This window comes from Chenopodium album, chromosome 13 (genome assembly GCF_948465745.1).
Source record: "Chenopodium album chromosome 13, dcCheAlbu1.1, whole genome shotgun sequence".
NCBI lineage: Eukaryota > Viridiplantae > Streptophyta > Magnoliopsida > Caryophyllales > Amaranthaceae > Chenopodium > Chenopodium album.
The window spans coordinates 35142301-35166366 of record NC_137846.1 but is presented as its reverse complement, the minus strand read 5'-3'; the positions used below and the strand labels follow the sequence as shown (position 1 = coordinate 35166366).

Genomic DNA, 24066 nt, shown 5'->3' with positions numbered 1-24066 from the left:
CCAATCAAAGGCGAATGTTAGCATTTGGGAACTCCTAAGTACTTCTAAAGAACATAGGAATTCTCTCATGAATGCTCTAACGGCTTTGTCTGTAAATATGGACACAACTCCACAGGATCTCGTTAGCTTGCTTATTAGCGAGAAATCCGACAAATGAATCACCTTTACTAGTGATGATTTGCATTATACCTAACTGTGGGGTGCAAGCTAAGGGATACAACATCCCTCTTACTTTAGTTGACAATGGGTCTGCCGTAAATGTATGCCCATTAAGAACTGCGAAATTTAGGCCTTAATCCAGAAAAAGAATTTCAATAAACAACACAAAGCATCAGGGCCTATGACAATTCAAGGAGATTAGTGTGTGGGACTGTTAAGCTACCAATTACCACAAGCCCAATACAAAAGATGGTTGAATTCCATGTCATGGACATTAAACCTACATTCAACCTTCTTCTTGGACGTCCTTGGATACTTGAGCTTGGAGCAATACCATCCTTGCTCCATCAAATGATTAGGTTGAACTATCAAGGTCTTCCTATTACTATACATGCTTCTCCTCTTAAAATAGCCATAAATGATAAATCCCTTCTTGAAATAAACCATGATAATGATGAAGAGGACATGTGGGGATTCGCCGTAGAGGCAATTTGCACACTAGAAATGGAGGAAAGCCTTGAAGAACCATTCAAGCTTGACCCATATTCCACCCCAATAGTAAACAACATCTTGTTCAAGAGTAGTTACTTTCTAGGGATGCCTTTGGGAATAGGAATAAAGAAACCTCTTTACTTCCTATCCCAAAGAAAAGATTTTCTTTTAGATTGGGATATAAGCCAACCAAAGAAGAAATTGAGTCTCACGATGCTAAGATCAAAGCACGTAGAGACAATAATAAGAAAGGGATAATCTCTTTACTCCCATCCTACAATCAAACCCTCAACGGCTAATTCGTTAGGGAGGAGAAGATTACCCATGTTATGACTTTCCAGAACCATTAGTTCTAGAAGGTATCAAGAAGCCTGTATTTCAAATATTCCACGGTTGCTACTTCTTGAATAACGATTTCAAAATCGTTCAATCAAAACACCCAACTCTAGGGTGCTATGATAGGCAAGCATTTAACTTGCTATTTGGACTAGAGCAAAACCATGTTGCTACAATGACTAATCAAAATGCCATCCAAGATGAAGCTTTTGACCCAACCTTGTTGATTACCCCTTCCAATGAAACTTTCGAGCATGGATGGAGGAAGACTTTCAAGTGGATTAACCATAAAGGTGACAAGCTAGAGATCACCACAGGCGAAGGGGAGATGTTTGAATAATCTGATGATGAGTCTAGTCTAAATTTTAAGGAAGCTGAAAAATTAGGCCTTGTGGCCATTACTAAGTCTTTATTTTCTAGTTCTAAGGATGAGGATCCCAAAAAGGATTCTCCACTTGATGTACTTTCTTTTGATTTCAATAATATGAGCTCTATTTTCGAGTATATGCCTTCTCTTGAATCTTTTGAATGCTATAATAATCAATCTAATGAAGATGATAACATTAACAAACTGGTTGAATTAATGAATGAACGAGAACAAAAGAATCCTGTAATTGATGAAATTGAAACAATTAATATAGGAACTAATGAAAACAAAAAGGAAGTCAAATTTGGCTTAACCTTAAATCCGGAAGAGCGATCGATCCTCATATTGACGCTCAAAGAATTCGAAGACGTGTTCGCTTGGTCATACAAGGACATGCCTGGAATAGATAGGGAAATTGCGGAACATACCATTCCCTTGAACCCTACCTATAAACTAGTAAAACAAAAACTTCGACGAATGAAACCTGACGTCGCTTTGAAAATAAAAGAAGAATTACAAAAGAAATTAGACGCAGGTTTCATCCGTGTATGTAATTACCCAGAATGAGTAGCGAACATCATCCCAGTCCCTAAAAAGAATGGACGAGTTCGCATGTGTGTCGATTTTAGGGACCTTAACAAGGCTAGCCCTAAAGACGATTTTCCTCTACCTCATATTGACATACTGGTAGATAACACGGCTTAACATGCGATGTTATCCTTTATGGATGGATACGCAGGTTACAACCAAATTCTAATGGCAAAAGAAGACGAAGAAAAGACATGCTTTATTACTCCTTGGGGTACATACTGCTAAACCGTCATGCCATTCGGTCTAAAAAATGCAGGAGCTACGTACCAAAGAATGGCTACGACTCTCTTGCATGATATGATGCATAAAGAAATAAAAGTGTATGTGGATTACATGATTGTGAAGTCCAAAGATAGAATGGGACACATAAAAGCTTTATGCAACTTCTTCACTCGCATAAATGAATGTAAAATGTGATTGAATCCACAAAAATGCGCCTTCGGAGTGACTTCTGGCAAGTTACTCAGATACGTAGTTAGCACACGTGGTATTGAGATCGATCCCTTTAAAATAAAGACAATTGTTGATATGCCTCCCCCTCAAATAGAAAAAGAAATTAGGGGATTCCTTGGCAAGCTACAGTACATCAGTCGATTTACCAATAAGTTGACAATGACTTGTGAGCCAATATTTAAAAAATTGAAAAAAGAAGAAAAACTTGAATGGGACGATCAATGTCAAGAGGGCTTTGAGAAAATCAAAGATTATCTCAAAAGTCCACCAGTTTTAGCACCACCAGTACCCAAACTACCTCTTAGAATATACATCACCGTTACAGAAACAGCCACCGGAGCCATGTTAACACAAGAGGTAGAAAAAGTAGAGTGTGCAATATATTATATAAGCAAAAAATTCATCAAATATGAAACAAAATATAGCACCTTGGAAAAAACAAGTTTAGTATTAGTGTGGGCAAGAAAAAAATTGCGACATTACATGCTACCACACGCCACACATGTGATTTCACAACAAAATCCGTTAAAGTATTTGTTTGAACAACCACCCATACAAGGAAGAATATCCAAATGGTTGGTAATGTTTGCCGAATTTGAACTAAAATATATTCCTGAGAAATCAATAAAAGGAAAAGTATATCTGATTTTCTGGCTCAACATCCTATTCAAACAAGTCATGCAGAAACTACTCATCTTCTGGATGAAGAGATTCTCATGACACAAGATGATAAGTGGGTAATGTACTTCGACGGTGCATCCAATCAAAAAGGATGTGGTGTGGGAGTGTTACTCATAAGTGTAGAGGGAGCACATACTCCAATCTCTGTCAAACTAGACTTTGAGGTTACTAATAATGCCGTAGAATGTGAAGCGTGCATTATTGGACTAGAAGCAGCAGCTAGCATAGGTGTGTAAAAATTAGAGGTATATGGAGATTCCAGCTTGATAATAAATCATATACATAAAAAATGGAAAATTAAGAACTCCACAATGATATTATACCAAGCACACCTAGAGCAACTCATCGAGCATTTTGATTATATTGATTTTAAATACCTCCCAAGGGATGAGAATCAATTTGCCGGTTCGTTAGCAAAATTAGCCTCAATGATCAATATTCCAGATCACTTAAATATGATGCCATTGTGCGTTGACAGAAGAGACGAACCAACTTATTGCAACGCAATAGAGTAAGTAAATGACATCGACGGAGAAAGTCCTTGGTATGATCATATTCTCCAATACATTACACATGGCACATATCCTGCAAATACTTCATCGAAAGACCAACGAGCTTTAAGAACACTCGCAGCCCAATATGGTTTATTAAATGGTCAATTATGCAAAAAAGGACCCAATGGTCAAAGCTTATTGTGAATAGACCACCCGGAATCCACACGCCTTATGGAGAATACTCACAAAGGTGTTTGTGGACCTCACATGAATGGAAAAATGCTTGCTATCCGAACTATATAACCTCACTTCCCCTTGGCCTTTCTCGACTTGGGAAATAGACATAATTGGAAAAGTTTCTCCAACAGGAGCAGGAGGACACGAGTACGTACTAGTAGCCATCGATTACTTTACTAAGTGGATCAAGGCCGCTTCTCACGTTAATATCACTTCTAAAAATGTCGCAAATTTTCTCGAACAAAACATATTTTGTAGATATGGAGTTCCACATGAACTAATTAGTGACCAGGGATCTCAATTCAAAGCAGAAGTTGAGACCCTCTTGGCTCGTTATAAAGTAAAACATCATCACTCGTCTCCTTATAGACCCCAAATGATCGGAGCAGTAGAATCGGCAAATAAAAACATAACAGTCATCATAAAGAAAATGGCAGAAAACTATAAGGACTGGCCGAACAAACTACACTTCGCTCTATAGGGTTATAGAACATCCGTACGAACATCAATAGGAGTAACTCCATACTCCTTAGTTTTCGGCATGGACGCAGTTCAACCAGTTGAACTAGAAATACCATCCCTAAGCATCGTACTCGAAAGTAAGCTACCGGAAGCTAAATGGGTACGAGCAAGGTATGAAGAGCTTTTATTCCTCGATGAGTGACGATTAAAAGCTTTGCATCATGTACAAGTCTACCAACAACGCATCGCGCGACATTTTAACAAAAGGGTACATCCTCGTAATATTAAAGAAGGTGACTTTGTACTAAAAGAGGTTAGAGGTCCACCAACCGATCCAAGAGAGAAATTCAAACCTAATTGGATAGGACCATACCGCGTAATTGAAATTCTATCAGGAGGAGCCGTTCGATTAATGGATATTGGTGGCGATGAAATCCGTCAATTAATAAACATTGATCGACTTAAAAAGTATTACATATAAAAATCCAGATAAACTTGTTCATTCATAATTAACAATCATGTCTATTAGCATTTAATTAAAGATTCTAAGTGTTATGCATTTTACCGAATCACATGGTAAAGCTCATAACACTTGGGGGGAGAAATTAAAAAATATATACCGTTCAAAGTGTTCAGATTTTTTTGAACATCACGAAAAAGCTCTTCACACTTGGGGGGGGGGGGTAATAATGATTTAAAAAAAAAAATTTAACGCTCGTAGCACAGGTGTCGCGTGCAACTAAGTCAATTGCGCGCAGATGTCACACGCAACTAAATCAGTTGCGCACAACAGGCACGCGCAACCTTAAAAGTTGCGCGCACCACCTGATGACAAACTACGAACCTGAAATTTTACGCTTGAAATGAATTGCGATTTTTACTAGAAATTAAACTAGGGCGTTTTTCAAACATTATGTATACTCGGAAAACAACAAAATCAAACTTTGATTTAAGTTATTAAACAAAGATTGATTAATTTTTCATTTGATTTCTACAAGTAGGATTAAAGAAAAATTTAAAAAATATATATATAACTTTTTTTTTTAGTAAAAGAACTACGCAAAGACCTGATTTCGTAATACGAATACGTAGGCAATCTTTATGATTCGGTCATATAAAAAAAAGAGCTCTTTATTATTCCAAACAAAAAGAAAAAAAACAAAACATGATAGAACTAGTTAATAAATAATTCGAAAAAAACATAGTAGTAATTACACTTTATTCAAAAAATTATTAAACTACTAATATTGTGTAAGACTCTAAGGTTTTACTATGTCTTCAATCGTCACAGTTGATGGAGGAGTAGTTTCCATTGCAATACTTTCGGCAACCTTAGAGCTTTCCCCTTCGCCATTCTTTTTGACCCAAACATTATTCTTCAACTTGGGAATAGGAGTCTTTTCAACCCTCTTTCCTTTGTCTTTAGTGTTTGTGGGAGCTTTCTTGCGAGGATTTGGTGAAGGTTCCTTAACCTTCACACTTTGTTGCGCAGGTTTAGGAGGAGCCTTCCTTTGTGGTTCCCTTAAACGAGCCTTAGGTGATGAGGAGAAGTCTAACTTTCTTCTCACTCCTTTGTTTTGGCCATTAGGAGGAGTAGTAGTGGCCGAATGCATCGAAGGTTTGGGTGTATTGCGAGCCGAGGCGGCTTGATTTTGTGATCGAGCCTTATTTAACTCCACTTTGTCCGCCGCATTCATCCAAGCCTTGTAAAAGGAAGATAGTACTATGCTCGTCGTGGGATTTTGCACCACCCACTTAGGAAGACTAGACCAATATTCCATCCAAGGGGGAATTCGTTCAGGTTTAAAGTTCACATCCTTAGGGGAATCACAATCCTATGGGGGAATAATTTGTTTCATCCCATACTGTCTCATCACCCTGCAAGGAAAGATATAAGTAGTGCTAGAGAGGCCTAAAAGCCTAATGTAGGGACAATTAAAACTATTCCCAATCATACTACTTATGTTCCACCAAGGAATCACAAAGCGTATGTTAGGAATCCCATGACAGAAAAAAGACGTCCATTCTTCATCATTCTTATGTTTGTAGAGAATGCGACGACCAGGGAATGTTCTCACTCCATTAGCCTCAAGATTTTGTGGCTAATCAACAATTCGCAAACGCTCTATGAGCCAAATCTTAAAAAAAAAATAAATAAAATAAAATTAATTTGCGATATTATACCAGTAGGTGGCGCGCGTATGACAATTAGTCGCGCATGCCACTTGCGCGCATCTATCTCAAAGGATTGCGCTGGTCAGACCAGCGTAACTTTATAGGTTGCGCTGAAATACGACGTTAAAAAAAACTACGTGTAATAGGAGTGGACTTCCCGTGAAACCATTCTCGTTAGGGTCTCCTTTATGGCGATTCAAACACAGAACAATTTTCGCTAGAGCTAAGGGAGCGGGTGAATGACACCCCTCTATTTGCTCCACTATGGACACCATAGAATAATCTCCGTATTCTTTACTTGTCCTAAGAAAACAATTGACAACAAGACAATAACATAAAGCACGAATTTTAAAACGTTGTTTAGTCAAATTGTCACGAGGGGCGACAAAGTGTTCAATAAATTGAATTATGTTCACGCCTTCTTCTGTCCCAATTTTGGCCATATCATTGTCATTCAAGTCAAAAAATCGTTGAAATACAGGTTTGGAATCTGACAAGTTAGGGGCATATTTTACGGGGAGAATATTTGCAGGGAAGCCTAGTAGAGCCTCAAACTCGCTAGGTAATGGGACAATTTCATCCCCTTTAAAGAGGAAAATATGGTGGTTCGAGTCCCAATGATTAACTACAGCATGAAGAAAATCAAAATTTATATTAAGTTGCATATAGCTTAATAGGGGGTCAAGGTGGTATATTTTAAAAGCTAATTTATCCTCAGTTGAAAGGGAAGTGACCCATTGTTTCAAACGTTGCTCAAAGGTTTTTACCATTGTTCAAAAAGAAAAAGAGAACAAGTAGAAAAGAGAGCAATAATTTTCTTTGATAATATTGCTAGCGAATGAATGTGAGATGATCAAAAGCCAACATGAAACCACGTTTAAATAGACCCAAACGGGGTAATTTTTTGGCAATTTTCGCCCAAAGGAAAGTTCACCCGAGGTGGGGCGCGCATCTCACGAGTTGTGCGCGCCTACCGCGCTCAACCAATTTACATACGCGCGACAGCTGCGCGCAACCTATCCAGTTGCGTGCGCCCTGTTTTATTGCGACATGTTGGCTGGCTTATTTCCGTATTTTGGATTATGAAATAATGGAATATCAACGAAATCTTATGACTAATCCATACACTTGCCTTTGTTAGTTTTGTTTCCCTTCTTCATCCTTTTTATTTTATTTTTTTGCTTTTTCTTTTCTTTTTTCCTAACTTCCTTTTTTCTTTTTATTTTCTTTTAAGTTCTTTTTATTATTATTATTATTATTATTATTATTATTATTATTATTATTATTATTATTATTATTATTATTATTATTATTATTATTCCTTTTACCTTTTTTCTTTTCTTTTAAGTTTCTTTCTTTTTTGGTTATTTTTTCGAGGGCTCGGAACTTTTTTTTCTTTTTCACTTTTTAACACTTGTGGAAAAAATATGATATATACAAAAAATATGTGTCATATGTACAACAGTAAAAATAAAAAATATATGTATATGTACATTTTCCATAAAAAAAGAAAAATATAATAAAAGAGGAAGTCAGGATGCTCGGCGACTCCCGGAAGGCTGCTGTACATCCTGCAAAATCCAAAACAAAGATTAATACACGAAATGTGTAATAACTTGAACAAAAAAAAAAGCAAACAAACTTTCTGCGACCATCCGATGATCACAACATGACAAAGCCACGAGGGCTCTCTGATACGCAGCTCAGAAAGCGCGCATAGTCCTCACCATGCCGTTCACGGTCTCTCGCGGAACCTATTCCACAAATATAAATAATAAGGACAATTACAAAACAATTGTATATGATATATAAAAAAAATAATATACACGTACAGAATAAACATACCGACTCAACCGTCTCTGGTACGAACGGTATGTCCTCATCCTCCGCCGCTGGAAGAATCTCACGAATTACCAACCCAAAAGCATTGGTATAAGTGATCTCCGCCGTGGGAGGCACCCAACCACCCAGCTCGACTTGCTGAAAATACGATAACAAAGGAGTCAAGGTTCCGAAAAATAAACAAAAAAAAATAATAAAGAAAAGAAAAATACTAACCGGAATGAAAGCTGGAAAAGGAGTCAGCCTAGATGCAACGGACATCGGGTAAGATGCACTCGGCAGCACCAGCTACTCCGCTGGATAACTAAGGATCGCCTGAGCTCGATCCTCAGTAGACAGCAGGTCTGGACGCAGCATCCGGATCGGAGGGTCAGCAGGAACCAAAGACTCCTCGGACGAAGGTTGCCAGAGAACACGCTCGCCTAAGAACCAAGCGTCCGTCCTTTGGAGCATAGAGAATCCCTGATAAAGGGCCCGAAAACGGCAACAAACCATGCATGCCCGGGCAGCCTCAGGGACCCCGACGATCAAACTCCAAGGACGGAGATCGATCTACAAAACACGACCACATGAGAAAATCATTTCAAAATATATATATATATATATATATATATATATATATATATATGTGAACATGTGATGTCAAATCATACTCACCGACACACGAGTCGCCAAAAGAATCCTCTGGCGGAAGTCGCCGGCTGAAATTGCTCGTCTTTTCCTAATCGTGACCAGACGATGGCCGATAGGAAAACGAGCCTCCCCAAGTATCCTAGGGGCTAGAAAAGGCAATTACGAGTACCCCCAAGCTTAAAGAAAAAGAATACAATCAACCGAAAGCCGAAATGGTGATGATAAAGTATAAAAGATTAAGATACGCACCTCGAGGATATGACCATGCCACGAGATGGAGATCCGAGGCACCTTAGTAGCTGCATCGGAATCCATCGCCCGGGTCGCCTTACCCATTGCTGCAAGCATACGGGCATGCGACACATCCGCCCAACTCAAGTTACCCACTTTCCCCAAATCACTAAGGCAAATGAGTAACCCGATAGCAAAACGTTCTCCCCGATCACTCAGAATAGTGACGAAAAGAACATGGGCAACGTATATCCGAGCTAGCTGCTCAGGTGTACACTACCGATCAACCTCGTTAGCCGACAGCTTGTCGGTAAGAACCGAGTACGGACAAGACTACGCGTACAGATGAAGGGCCGCCGCAAGACGGTCCCCCACAAGGTCACACAACCTCTCGTCTGACCCTTGCACGGCCTCCATAACCACAGGCTCACCTCCGAAAGGAAAACCCGTGATCATAGAAAAGTCAAAAGGGGTAACTGTCATCTCTCCCCATGGGAAATGGAAAGTGTTGGTGGAATCCCACCAAAACTCCAGCAACCCACGAAGGAAAGCTGACGATGTAGGCTGACTCGATAAATCCCGAAGAGCCGCCAACTGGGGGCTGATCCCCGAAAGTTCCACCACCTCCTTTACCACATCGGGTAAACTCTCGAAGCGGCCTCTCAAGTCACCCGAGCCGTACAAACGCATGCTAGGCTCGTTCTAAAAGGAAATATACGGAAAAAAATATGCGGTTATAGCTTTTCAAAAAGAGAGAAACGATGATATAAAACAAAACAGAGACGCAAAAGAATTCACTACGCCGCGCCAACTCTGAATCGAAACGTGATGGTCTAGGTCCCACCTAAGGACCTGAGGGTCCTAGTTGGGAGGAGCCTCCTAGACCACATCCTCATGGCGATGTCGATCAGCTCCAACGTGTCGCTCTCGAACCTCCTCACGAGGACGTGTCACCCTTTCTCGAGGGCGAACTGCTTCGTCAGGCACGGGTCCTCCTAAGTCCTCCTCGGCGTCAACGAATGGAGGGGAATCCATGCTATAACGGATAAAATTCCTTATTATTATTTTTTCTTAAAAGACTAGTATACGTGTTCTGGACCCATTTCGGGAGCGTAACGGCTACCGAAAGGGCAAAACACGAAAGTTGAATGCCACCACGCTTAGGGGCTACGATACTTGCAGTGAAACTCAGTAAATGGGGGCTTTTTAACACCCACAAAAGTTATCCTATACCAGTTTCAACTAAAGCATTCTAGAGATTATATTCCTAAATCTCAAAGAATCAACTATCTTTAGACAAATAATAATAATATAAGCATAATTATCATCTACCAAACAATCTTGAGGTTCGAACATGGCAAAAACAAGCTAAACTACATACTTCGCGCCATTTTTCAGATTCAAAATTTTCGAAACATGATTCATGAAAGTAATTGTAGTTCTAATACTATAATTCACTTCATAATCAACAAGTATAACCAAAATGAGCAAGCAAAACAACAAATTCGAGCCAAAATTCGAAGAAATATGCCAAGAACGAACTTAAACAAAGAATTACTCATACAAGGTTCAATATTCAACCATTTTTCGTGAAATTTGTTGCAAAACACTCCTTGAACATAGCATGACAACATGGAACAAAAAATTTTAAGAACAATGGACCGAATCAAAAACCCCCAAATTCAACCAAAAAACGAAGGAAAAAAGCAAAAAACTTACATTGGATTATGGTAAATATGAATAGGGGACGAGATCTACTTCCTTTAGCTTCAAAAAACAAAGAATTTTGAGCTTTTTAGAGAGAGAAAGATTCGAAAATAGCGAAGGAAGGAGAGAGAGAGAGCAAAATGAAAAATCGCGCTAAATGATTTTCCTTTTGGTGATTTAAATGTCGCGCACAACTCAATCTCTTGCGCGTGACAGCCCAACGCAACTTAGAATGATGCGCGTGCCTGGCCAGCATGACCTACTGAGTTGCGCGTAAATACTGGTCACTTAAAAGACCGGTATTGAGATTTCGATCCGTTTAAGTAATTTTTAACGGTTTTTGCTCGTTTTTAGACGTAATGGCGCGCAAATTATCGAAATCTTTTTTATTTGCTTTGTATCTTCTAGTTTATTTCCTTATTTGATAGTTTTTTGCATCATCTTACATGCACACCGTGCTTTGTGCCTGCTCTAAGCATACGTTTTGGCATTTTTTGTGAGCGTGTCTTAAGACGTTCTGTAGTGGTGCTTTACGTAAAAGCTCCCATAGACATGTTTGTCATTTTACTGTACTGACTTTAGAGATGTCACGTTCTTTTCTTTCTTTTTGGCGTCCACAGTAAAAAAGGATGGCGTTATCATACAGCGTAAAATTGTATGGCGTAGGTGTTGCGTAAAATTTCACCTCTTCCCAGCAACGTGATCTACCTCTCGTAACTAAAATGGTAGAATTTCTGTCTTTCTGTAGGCGTTAGCTAGAATGAGTCGACTGGCGTGCTGAACCAATATAGAACAAACACTTTTTGATTGGAAGCAAATACAGTAGTTAGTGAGCTTACTAGCTTACCGGACAGTTAGGGTGTCCGTCCACCCCCTGTATAAAGAGCGAAGTGCAATGTCGCATCTATTTAGGCACGTGCCCCTAGTCCTGAGACACGTGTTTTCATCTTGTGGACAAAACTGCTGAGAGAGTTGCCGATTTTCTTCTTTCTCACTGGATTTGGATATATGCCTCTAGTTCTGAGACATGTATTTCTATCTTATGGACACCGAATACTGCGTTTTGACAAGTGAGTGTCAAGAACTTTATTCACGTGTTAGGCTACAAATGCCGAAACACCTCTCCTTTTATCATCTTTTTAACTTGTTAAAATCAGACTAAAGTTTCAATGACATATCGAGGGACTTTAGACCAACGATGCCATAACTGAGAGGATATCATCCTCTTTACTCTTTTAAATCCGATATCTTCTCATGACATGACATCACCTAGGGCAGCTTTTACTTGTAAAAGCGGTCTACATTTGCAAAGGATCAATCTAGATTCTTTAGCGTGTTAAGACTAGAAAATACTTTTTTCTAGCCTTAATAGCTACTCGTCTTAAACACTTAGTGAATCAAGGATCGTTTCGACATCCTTAACGCTACTGAAAGATTCTCTGTTCTTAGGGAACTTCGCAGAATGAGTCTCGGATTTATTTCCTTGGCTACTTTGATCGTCGTCTATTTTAGACTCGATCAAAGCGGGGGCTATCTGTAGACATCTACTTTTGGCCTCCTGTCCTGACAGAAAGTGCTATGACGATTAATAAAGCCATCTTTGTGTTGGATCAACGTGAGGAATGCTTATGGACAACTAATTAAGTCATAAGAACGCAAAATAACTAGCCAACCCAAAAGAAAATGAATTAAGGTCCAAGTTAACTAAGCTCGATCATAATTAGGCTTAAGCTCGAGGTTAAAATCTAATTATGACGGATTTAGAGGCACCTAGGTTAAAAATCAATGCTGCCGCGGAGAAATCCACGCGCATCTTAATGAGTCGAGCTAGGCTGGCACGCGCAACACACAAGGTTACGCGTAACACCCAGCGCAACCTCTAGTGATGCGCTTGCGGAAGATAAAGAATTTCATAAAAATATAAAATCGAATCTTACCATAATACCGCATGCAAGACATTCAATTGTGCTGCTCATAGCAGCGCATCTAAATCACTTGCGTTGGGCTGTCGTGCGCAACCCATTCAGATGCGCGCGACACCTGCTGTGGTAGAATACGCAAAACCCTAAATGCATCCATTCCCTATAAATAGAGGCTTAATACGAGGCTGAAACAGACAAAAATTAACCTAAAACTCTGGAAGAAACTTTGTGAACTTGTGTACTCTTAACCCTCTTATCCTAAACACTCACCCCCTCAATACTTGTTACAGCGGTGGAGGTTCCCGAACAAGAAGGAGTCCATAAGTTTTCTAAACGAAGATTTAGCAAGGAGAAGTGGTAAATTCCCGAGCAACTTAGATCAACCACCTTTATTTTCTTATTTAAATAACTTTTAATTAATTAATTAGTGTTGTTTGATCACTTTAAAAAAAACTTTTAATTAATTAAATCCATATAGTATCTTGCGTTAAAGAAAGAATAGAATTGAATAATTAATTGTTGATTAATCACCTAAGTCATGGCGAATCTTGTTTATTTATCGTTCTTTTCACGAATATTGATTAAATAAGAATAACGACCTTTGCAATGTAATTCCTACATGATTGATGCTTGTAAATAAAATAAACTAACTTAGTTTAAGGTATCACGTTGCATATATTGTTTGGTGATGAAATTGTGAAAAAGGAAGAGCTAGTAGAGGCCTTACTAGGGCTAGGTTAACGATTCCCCCTAAAGGGAATGTTATTTTAGTACCCTCACTCCCGAACTCATTTATGGTACACGTAGACCTATTTGGGCATGGGTAAACTAACTATTTGTGCTAAATATCTCTTGAAATCTACTTGGGAGAAAGGCATGAACGAGGTTTATGAGTTTTCCTAAAACTCATTGGCGACTCCTACTTGTTTCTTACAAAAATGCGTAATGATAGAATCAATTCTAATTTAAGGTCCTCCAAACAGTTAGGAATTCAAATCCTAATACACCCTAACAAGTGTAAAGTCCTAGGATTTTAAAGGGCCATAGACATTTAAGGAGAAGGATCCCCTACGATGGGCACATTCTCCTTACATAAAGGAAGCTCCTTTACCTCATTTTGACACAAACAAATAGACAAACTACTCTTCTTCTTTCTAAAAAAATTTTATATACTACATAAAAATTTAATCTCTTGTTTTTGGGCATTGATCATAGTGTTCTCAATCTATCTCTTTGTACTACACCAACGAGGCTGAGGTCGTGTAACCCTAGAGGTTGATTGCCAAGAGTTCGTGTGTACGTAACGGGGCAAATTCAACTTTAGGGCAGCGTTTATTCATGCCACAACTTGATTTAGATATGTTGTTCCGATTATTATCAATTTTCATTCCTACATTTCTATGATGAGAATTTTGAGGAGTGTTAAGGATTTTAAGAGTTCAATTGCTTATGTTAAGATTCTTCGCTTCAATGTTCTTATTTGAGATGTATTTTTGAAGAAATATTGGGATGCACATCATCACATGGGTGTGAATATTGTGTTTTGGGATATTTTGTTGTTGTGACACCTTGTCTAGTTATTAAGAATGAGTACTTAAGTTTTGTGCACTTATGTATTGAGACACAAAGGTATGAGAGTAAAGAGATTGATACTAATGATTAAAGAGCTTGTAATTGGGAGAATTTGTGACTCTATATCCATTTTGAGGAATATGTTTTGTTTTTGAGAACGAGTTTGAGTTGAGATCAAGATTGAACAAAGAGCTCATGGGAGATGAGCATAAGAATTGTATAGAGATGACTAATGATGAAAGTTATTATATGAGCTAAGGGATACTCAATTTAAATCAATTGGAGTTTGACATTGTAAACTTAATGATTTATCATTTCTTATGATTAAGGTTATTTATTTTGAGATTGAGAATTGAGAATTTTATTTTTATGCAATGTTGGAGTGATCTTGAGAATTTATGATTTTATTGAAACATTGAGGACTCTCGTTTTGTTGAACCTTGAGAATATTAACACATTATTTAGGAGTTATGAGTATTTATTCTTTAACCTTGGGATATGAGAATAATTATTTTACTTCAAAGAGTCATTATGTGTAGCAATGCTACCATTTTGGAGAGTTCTTGAATTTATTCACCTACTCTTTTAGAGTTGTTCAACAATCCTATGTCTCTTATTGTTTTTCCAAAGTGCTATTCAATTCTTCCTTCCTTTCGAGTAGCAATACATGGGGATATTTTTTTTTGTTTGTTTAATTATATGAACTATGGTTGTTTATCAATAAAGATCTTATGCATTCGAATTATTGAGAATGAGGACATAAATATTTTACCTCAAACCTTAATTCGAATTAAATGATGATTGTTTCTTGATTGAGTTTATTGGTTGGTGTTAGTTGAATAGAACATAGAGAAGTTTAGTGTCTTGACCCAACCAACATAAAGCAACCAATTTTACAATCAAAGCAAGTATGGTGACAAGAAATAATTCCAATGATGAAAATGATTTAAGCAAGGTAGTAAGGCAGGCTTAATAGCTTGCCAAGAATGATATAACCACCAATAATAATCCCACAGTTGGATAAAGTGTAACAAGACAGTTAACAAGTGAAACCCACATATATATATCAAAGGGAGATCGGTCCCAAAGTTTTCAAGGGTTGAGTTGGGAGAGCTATGCAAGCTATCTAAAGGCAATTTGTGTCTTGATAGTTTGAGAGTGAATGAAAGTTTATAAGGTAAGTAAAGGGAGAAGTTGATTTTATCATGTCAATGAGAACGAATAAGTTGTGAATACATCCGATCTTATTTGAGAGACGTTTGAGGTAACAAGCCCGAAATAAGTTTTACCAGTTTGTCATGCAGATAGAAGGAAAAAGGTAGTGAACTTTATAGTGAAAATGAAAATATTACTTGCTTTGGAGTAGTACTCTAAGTTGTTAAGATCTCTAGGTATTCAAGGAATGGTATTGCTTAGCAGCTTAAGAGAATGAGTTGAAGATGGAAAACTATGAGTTTCAATGGTAGTTTTAGCCTTTGGGAGTTTGATTGAATTGTATTAAGAGTAATCAATTCATGTATTTGTTGAAAGGAAAGTGAGACTAAGGATAAAGATAAGGAATCGTAACACGAATGAAGGTAGTTGAAAGGCCAAGAATATGGCTAAAGAAGCTTTAAAGGAATACTTTGGAAATGAGAAGAAGCATGAAGGTGGCTTGAGTAAGGGTCTGTTCTCATACGATTATTTTCAGTTCAGTTCAGCTCTGACAAGTTCAGTTCAGTTCAATTCAGTTCAGCTCAAATAAGTTTAGTTCAGTTCAGTTCAGCTCTAATAAGTTTAGTTCAGTTCAGCTCCTAATTTCCTTCTCTTATAAAATATTCATTTTAGTTCAGTCTTTTCTTATAAAATATTCATTTCAGTTCAGTTCAGCTCTAATAAGTTCAGTTCAGTTCAGTTCAACTCAGTTTAGTCAATGAGAATAGGCCCTAACTCTTAAAAGTTAAGGAATTTTGAACTATGAAAAAATAGTATACTTGAAAATATTGAGAATATTAAACTATAGGTATGGAAATGTGATAAAGACTGGAATTTATGACAAGATTTATGGATTTGATTGAGATATGTTGATGTAATTTGAGTATGGATTATTTGTGAGATAATTGAAGTTGAGATTAATTGTGAATCACAAAGGATTAATACAAAGATATTAGAAGAAAGGTGATGGAATGATTGGAGGAGAAATGTATGAAATAGAAATGTAAGCAAAGGATATAAAGGTTGAGTGAAGTTTGGAGGTATTATAAGGACATCTTTGTGTGTGGAAAAAGGATTAATATTGTATTACTTAAAGGGTGATGGAAGATACAATTGCAAATTCATTGAAGAAAGATTACATCGCCTTGGGGAATGCTTATAATTGTTAAGAGAAATGATAAAAGTGTTTGTAAAGTGCCTATGGGGGATTGGTCAAGATGACAATGAAGAGTAATTATCTTTTGATTTGGAGTAATGATTTGTTTGATCAAACATCAGGAGCAACAATATTTTCAAGGTTAGACTTGAGGATAGGAGCTAATAAGTAAGAATATTCGAAAGAAGACATTTCGAAATTGGCATTTACGATAAAATTTGGATGGTTTGAGTTGTTACTTTCGCCTTTTGGATTAATGAAGCCCTTATAATTTCTATGGACCTAAAGAATAAAGTGTTTTCATTGAAGATATTTTGGTGAATTCTAAGAATGGGAAGGAAAGGACGATGTGAATACCTGTGATAAAGTTTGTTAATGTTGAGAGAGAAGCGAATGCGCGTTAGGTCTTCCTAAGAATGAGTTGTGATTGAAGAAAAGACCGTTTTGGGAGACCTTGTGGCAAAGTGCAGAGGTAATTGTGGTGTAGCAAGGATAGAAATTTTGAACTATGGACTATGTTATAAATCAATTGTCATTTGAGGTTTTTAAGTTGGACAAGGTGGTGTAAGAGGTTAGTGACAGATTTTTAAGGATTATTGACAATTGAATGCCTTGGCGGAGAGTAATAGGAAGTTCATGGAGACTAATACGCGTGAAATAATTTCGTGTGGAAACATGACTATTTGAGAAGTGTAAAGTTTGAGATAGACTTTCACACATAAGGATTTAAACATGTAACAAAAGAAATGATTAGAATTGATAAAGGACTATGGGCAAGACATTCAACATCGTTGAAAGGGAGGTAATTTAGTGGATTGATACATTAGTAATATTTGAAAAAATAAATTGGAAATAAGGAAATGAATCTCTTCAAACGTGCTGGAAAAAGGATAAGTTAAGAAAATGTTGGGGCAACAAGAGTATGAGACCAACAATATTCGAGGAGATGAAGGAAAATCAAGAAGATAATGTGAATTGGATCAAATTCGTGAGAGGATGATTGATTTTAATATTCATAGAGATAAAAGTTTGAATATACTTTGTAAGAGTAAGAGGTTGAAAGGAAAAATAATGGAAGAAAAGGTACAATACACCCTATCCAAGAAAGGACAAGTTGTATAAGGATTTGGTAAAGGTGTATTGATGATTTAGAAAGAAGATATCATTTGGACTGTGGTGGATAGATTGTCTAAGTCCGCGATGTTTCTAAACCAATGAAGGGGACTTGGAGGATGGAGCAACTTGCGAAGACTTACATCAAATTTGTTGTGAGACTACATGGAGTTCCTAAGAATATCATGTCATATAGAGATTCCTAGTTTCTTTCAAGATCTTGGAAGGTATACAGGAGAACTTTGGTAATACATTGAGGACGATTACAACATCCACCAAGTAATAAATGGACAAACAAAAAGGAATATTTGGCATTGGAGGTAATGTAGAGAGCATGAGTATTCAATTTTGAAAAGGATATAAAGATAGCATTGGAGTGAAAACAAACACAAAGTCACCATATAAGCCAGCGTTGACGTGGCAGCCTTTTGAGGTAGGTATAAAAGAACTATGAAAGTTCACTATGTTCAAGAAACATTAGTGAGAAGATTGTTTTAGGACCCCCAAACGAGTAAAGTTATAGAGAAGCAAGAAAAGTATCCAAGAATGGATTTGAGTGGTGTAAGTTAAACAAGGGACAAGTGTTATTGAAAGTGTAACCCATGAAACAAAGGATGATTTTGGTAAGAAAGAAAGAATGAGCTAAAGTATATAGAAATATATGAGTTTACATAGAATTGATAACACGAAGAATAACTTAGCCTTATCATTGGACCTGGTAACGTACAAGACATTTTTTTTAAAAAATCATTTTGAAAGAAAATAGACTAAAGGTATGAGTGCAAAGGAAACTATTGAGTTTAACCAAGTTGATTTACGAGAAAGCTATACTGGTAAAACATAGTTTAAGTGGAAATTAATTATTTTTGGTATAATGAGTAAAGGATTTATAAAATTATTGCTACTCGCAACAAGAACTGAATATAAAGAAGTATTATTATTTTACCAACGATGGAATGAGAAAAAATTACCCTAATTATAAAGTTGAGTTAAGTGGGGTTACGAGGGTGTAACTCGTTTTCTTTAAGGGGGTAGAGTGCGATAGAATTACACGTTTTTTCCCTTAATTTTGGCATTTTAAGTGCTTTTTCATCAGTTTTACACTGATTTTGTTATTAAGTGTGATTATCTTGCACACTAGGATGTGTAAGTTTATTACCAAGGTTGAATTTTACACTAATAGTAGTGTGAGTTTGTTAGATAGTCTCATAGTTACACGTTATTTTGTGTAAGTTTGTTAGTGAAGTTGTTATTTTACGCACTAGGTTGTGTAAGTTGTTAGAAAGTTTGTTATTCTATACATAAGTTTGTGTAGAAGGAGTAAAGGAAATAGAAAGTATGAGTCACAAAAAGTACAGCAACTAAAAGTATCAAGGAAAATTTTTGTGATTTTAAGTACTTATGCATCTTTAAACAAGTTTTAAAGTTTTCGTACCTAAGTCTCGGGGACGGATCTTCTTTTGGGGGGGTAGACTGTAATACTCCATATTTATATAAAGTATTTAAGTATTTATAAAAATATATTTTTAAGGGCCCAAGTATTTTAATTAAATATTTTAAAGGGTTAAAGTATTTTAATTATAAAGTTTTATAAAAGTAAATTATATTTTGGGCCAAACGTTTATTAATTATATAGCCTCATTTAAATAATCGTATGTAAACTCTTCCTACATATTCTTATTGGATCTACCCATTTCATTTAACTAAGTCCAATTCTTTATTTGAACCCTTTTGGGTCAAATATTCCATAACTCAAGCCCATTTATTTATTGAGCCTAAACTTAAACCCTATTCTCTACTATATAAATATCTCCCAAAAGTTTAAAATTTCCCCACACAAAGAGGCTCAAAAATCAAATTGGGGTAAGCATTTTCTTTTCTTTATTTTTCCCTTTTTCTTTTCCTTCTTTTTCTTTATTTTTCTTATTTTTTTTCCCTTGTTTTGGTTGCTGTGCGTGGGAAATTTGGGAAAACAAATTCCAACCTCACGCATAGGGCTTCCACCTCACACAAGCCGTCGGCAATGCTGCCACGTCACCACCTGAGGCCACCTTCCGCCGGCAGTCTGGCCAACCTGCCACTACGTCGTCCACCACCGTGAGCCCACTTCTCTCTCCTCCTTGTTTTAATTATTATTCCAAATTGGGTTTTTTATTTTAATTGTTTAAACATGATTAGTATGTTCTATAATTATGTTTTGGTAATTTCAAGAGTGTAAATTTTAGATTATAAAGTGTTTTATTTTCAGATTTTATAAAGTATTAAAAGTTAGGGTTTTAATTATAAAAGAATTAATTTTTAAGGTTTGTTTGGGGCAAAACTTACCCCAACACGTGGACCAATCCCCCTGGTGACACGTGGCCCAATCCGAAGGTGACACGTGTCACTACAGGAAAAAGCCACATACACAACCTTATTTAAGAGCACCTGAATAAAAGAGAAAAAGGGCCTCCTTACATCAGGAGGCCAAAATCCTGAGAAAACCGCAAAACGGCGCTTCCAAGGACACGTGTCCCTGCCTGATTGCGCCGCCAATCAGAAAACGTCATTCTAGGGTACAAACCCTAAAAAGGCTTAGATCCCCACCCCTATAAATACCCCAATCATTTATGATGGGAGGGGTGGATTAAGACAACATTTAATAGAGCACAAAACAGCTCCCACTTCTCTCTACTTTCTCTCTCTAGCCTTTCCGATTTCAGGTTACTAACTTAACCGTCGGAGACGAATATTCCGTTACCGGAATATTCTTGTTTTGCAGGTGTCTAAGTCTACTTGTCAGAAAAATGAGACCAGAGTCCGAGGAAATCACAAAATCACCCGAAACATTTGGCGCCGTCTGTGGGGACTCTCTTCCGTTATGGAAATAAATGGTACAACACCAAACACAGGTCATTCTCCTGGTAAGGACGGACATGTAGAAGATATAGTTGCAACAATCAATTCTAGTGACCCTCTAACCGCCTTGTTTCATGAGGCCGAGGATCCTCCGGTTACTGCTGGTTCACTTAAGCTTGCCTAGAGCAAGCTCCGAAAGGAGCTTGAGGGTAAGATGCCTTCTTCCTCTAGGCATCCGCCCAGGAGAGGAGGAGAGGGCACTCAGAAGAAGACCTAGAGTAAGGCAACTAACGGCGAAGATGCTTGAAATACCCCTTTTATACGACCTGGAAGATCTCCTAGGGTGGCACGGACGAATTTATCTAGGTTCTTGGAGAAAACACAGTCGACTGGGGGGCAGACCAGACAACCTCGAAGGGAAGAGCCCGAGTCGTCTCGACGTTGGAAGGACGCAAGGGAATACATTCGGTACAAACAACGGGAACGAGCAGCCTACTCGGACACTGCCTCTACTTCCACAATGCCGGATGAATTCTCAGACCCCTCTCTCTCCAAACATACCAGCTCGGCCAGGACCAGCAGAAGCCAAGCTCTTCATACTCAAACTCCTATTCAGTTGCTTAGCCGTTTCAATATTAGACCCCCCAGAATCTTAATCCATTTTTGTTGCCTAACCCTCATGTCTTCGGACAGTACGAGCAATATGGCCGGCCGTCCGACCAAGCAGCTTACTTGGCCAGACCATCTGCATAGCCTCAGCCAATTGATTGGCAAATGCGTTTGTTAAATCTTGGTGATAAGCCGCCTCCGTTTTCTCAGGAAATTATCCCTTCCCCTCAACCAGCAAAGGTTAAGAGTGTACTTGTGGGTGCCTACGATGGTACAGGCAACTCGGAAGAGCACGTCACTTCATACAGAAACCAAATGTATTTGTAAAGTGTGGATGATGCCACATGGTGCAGGTGCTTCCCGGCCACCCTTAAGGTCGTAGCACATGACTAGTTCAACAGCCTGCCGGCCGGGTACATCAATTGTTTTACCACTCTTAGTTTATTATTTGTTGGAAACTTCTCATACAACATACCCCCAAGGAAGACCAGCTTGAACCTAGCAACAATCGTTCAAGGGAAGAATGAAGGTCTGCGTTGTACGTCCAGAGGTTCAATCAAGAAAAAGCCCAAATTTATAAATTGCCGGATGAAATGGCCTAATCGGAATTTCTCCCGGAGTTAAGGCATAATGGTTTCAAGTTTGATCTAGTCGGGAAAAAGATTCGGACATACGCAGGCGTACGACGGGAGGTCGAAGCCTACATTGAGGCATCTGACATTTGTTCTCTTACCAAAGCAGAACAGCCGGCCAAGGGGGCTGAGAAGAAGCAACCTTCTCAACAAGACTTGGTCAGAAAGAAAAAAGAAAGAAGCAAGCGGAAGGAAGTCTGGGTGGCTGACACCCAGTAGCCAAAATCAAAGAAGGGCAAGACGTACGAACCACAGTACGAGTTCAACAAGGATTATTACTCACTCCTGATAGAAATCAAAGATAAATTTGAGTTCGAGAAGCCCCAACCACTGAGAGGTTCGGCCTAGTATCACAACAAAAACAAATACTGTCATTACCACAAGGACCTGGGACATGACACCAATGAATGCAACAATTTGAAAAGATTGCTGGATAAATTAGCTGAAAAGGACATGTTGAATTCGTACGTCTTGAAGTCAAAATTCACGTACACTCGGACAGACAACAAATTCAAGAAGAAAAAGCCAGCTGACAAGGAAGATGATGGAAATAGCACTAACTCTGGTTTTGTGGCCGTTATATCAGGCGGCTTTGCCGTAGGCGGCCTACCATGAAGGGAATCAAGCAAGATGCTTGGAAACTGGGGGATGTGATTCACTATGGGGGGTGAAGGATAAGCCCTTCCCGAAAGTGACGGTCTACGAGGCAGACCGAGGCGAGATAAGATCCCCCCACAATGACCCCATGATATTCATCATGAAGGTGGCGAACATGAAGGTTGGTCGAGTGCTAGTTGATATTGGCAGCTCGTCCGACATAATCAGCCTAGGATGTCTGAAAATTTTGAAGTGTCCAAAAGATAACCTCCAGGATATCTCCCATCTGCTTATTGGGTTTAGTGGGAGTGTCATACACCCGGTAGGACGGATTGATTTACCTGTCCGATTTGGGAAAAAGGGAGAAGGAAGGGACATGGTCGTCCACTTCCTGGTGGTCAAAGAGCTTACAGGCTACAATGTCATTATCGGTCGTCCGACTTTAACAGCAGCCAAAGCAGTAATTATACCTCACTTAATGCTAATGAAGTTTGAGAGGACGGACGGAAAAATTGGTGCTATTCATGGAAACCAAAAAATGGCTAAGGAATGCAATCAACTGGCCGTGAAGCCAACAACTAGGGGACGACAACGGTCATATGAGACAAATTCCGAAGAAGGGTTACTCCAAATGCAGCAGGTCTGCTAGAAGCGCATCAAAAAAGAGCAGGCATAGCAGCTAATGGTTGTTGGCCGACCAGAAGAGTTAAGGCCGCAGCCGGGTGGTGATCATACGGACATAGTGCTTGATTCAGATCAACCTGATCGAACGGTCAAGGTGGGCACTGTGGTCATGGGCTTACTGGGAAACGACCTGATAAAGCTTAAGAGAATTCAAGGATGTTTCTGCATTGAGGTTCATGAGATGTCGGGCATAGATCAAAGTCTAGCCGTCCACAAGTTGGCGGTAAATCAAATGACGAAGCTTGTTCGACAGAAAAAGAGAAATCATGGAGAAGAAAGGAATCAGGCGGCCGCAACAGAAGTTAAGAAGCTGCTGGATGCCGGTTTCATTAGGCAATGCTACTACCCTGATTGGGTAGCAAATGTAGTTCTGGTGAAGAAGCCGAATTGAACATGGATAATGTGTGTGGACTACACTAACCTCAATAAGGCGTGTCCTAAGGATAGTTTTCCCTTGCCTAAAATCGACCGACTGGTCGATTAAAGGGCCGGACACGCCCTGATGAGCTTTATGGACGCATACTCTAGATTCCACCAGATCCCCTTGTGGGAATAAGACCAATAGAAAACTACGTTCGTGACTGAGCAGGGTCATAATGCTACAAAGTAATGCCATTCGGCCTTAAGAATGCCCCTGCCACTTTTTAGAGACTTGTCAACACTGTGTTTAGGGATCAAATCGGCCGGAACATGGAGGCGTACATTGATGACACGATTGTCAAATCAAAGCAACCGACCGACCATCTTAATGATCTTCGAGAAACGTTCACTGAACTCAGGCGGCATAAGATGATGTTAAATCCAAAGAAATGTGTCTTTGGTGTGGAGTCTAGGAAGTTTCTCGGATTCCTAATTGATCAACGCGGCATTGAGGCCAACCCTGAAAAAA

At 38.5% G+C, this 24066-nt stretch overlaps 1 protein-coding gene across 1 annotated transcript; it reads left to right on the top strand.

Annotated features, from left to right (window-relative positions):
- The first annotated feature begins 22668 nt into the window (after positions 1 to 22668).
- LOC145575454 (uncharacterized) lies at positions 22669 to 23142 on the top strand. The gene has a single exon (XM_081633325.1). The coding sequence runs from the start codon at positions 22669 to 22671 to the stop codon at positions 23140 to 23142; it is 474 nt and encodes a 157-aa protein (XP_081489451.1).
- Positions 23143 to 24066: the final 924 nt, after the last annotated feature.

What these genes read in the sequence shown, in the direction of transcription:
- LOC145575454 (XM_081633325.1), top strand. Translation starts at nt 22,669, where the DNA reads ATGAAGGTTGGTCGAGTGCTAGTTGATATTGGCAGCTCGTCCGACATA.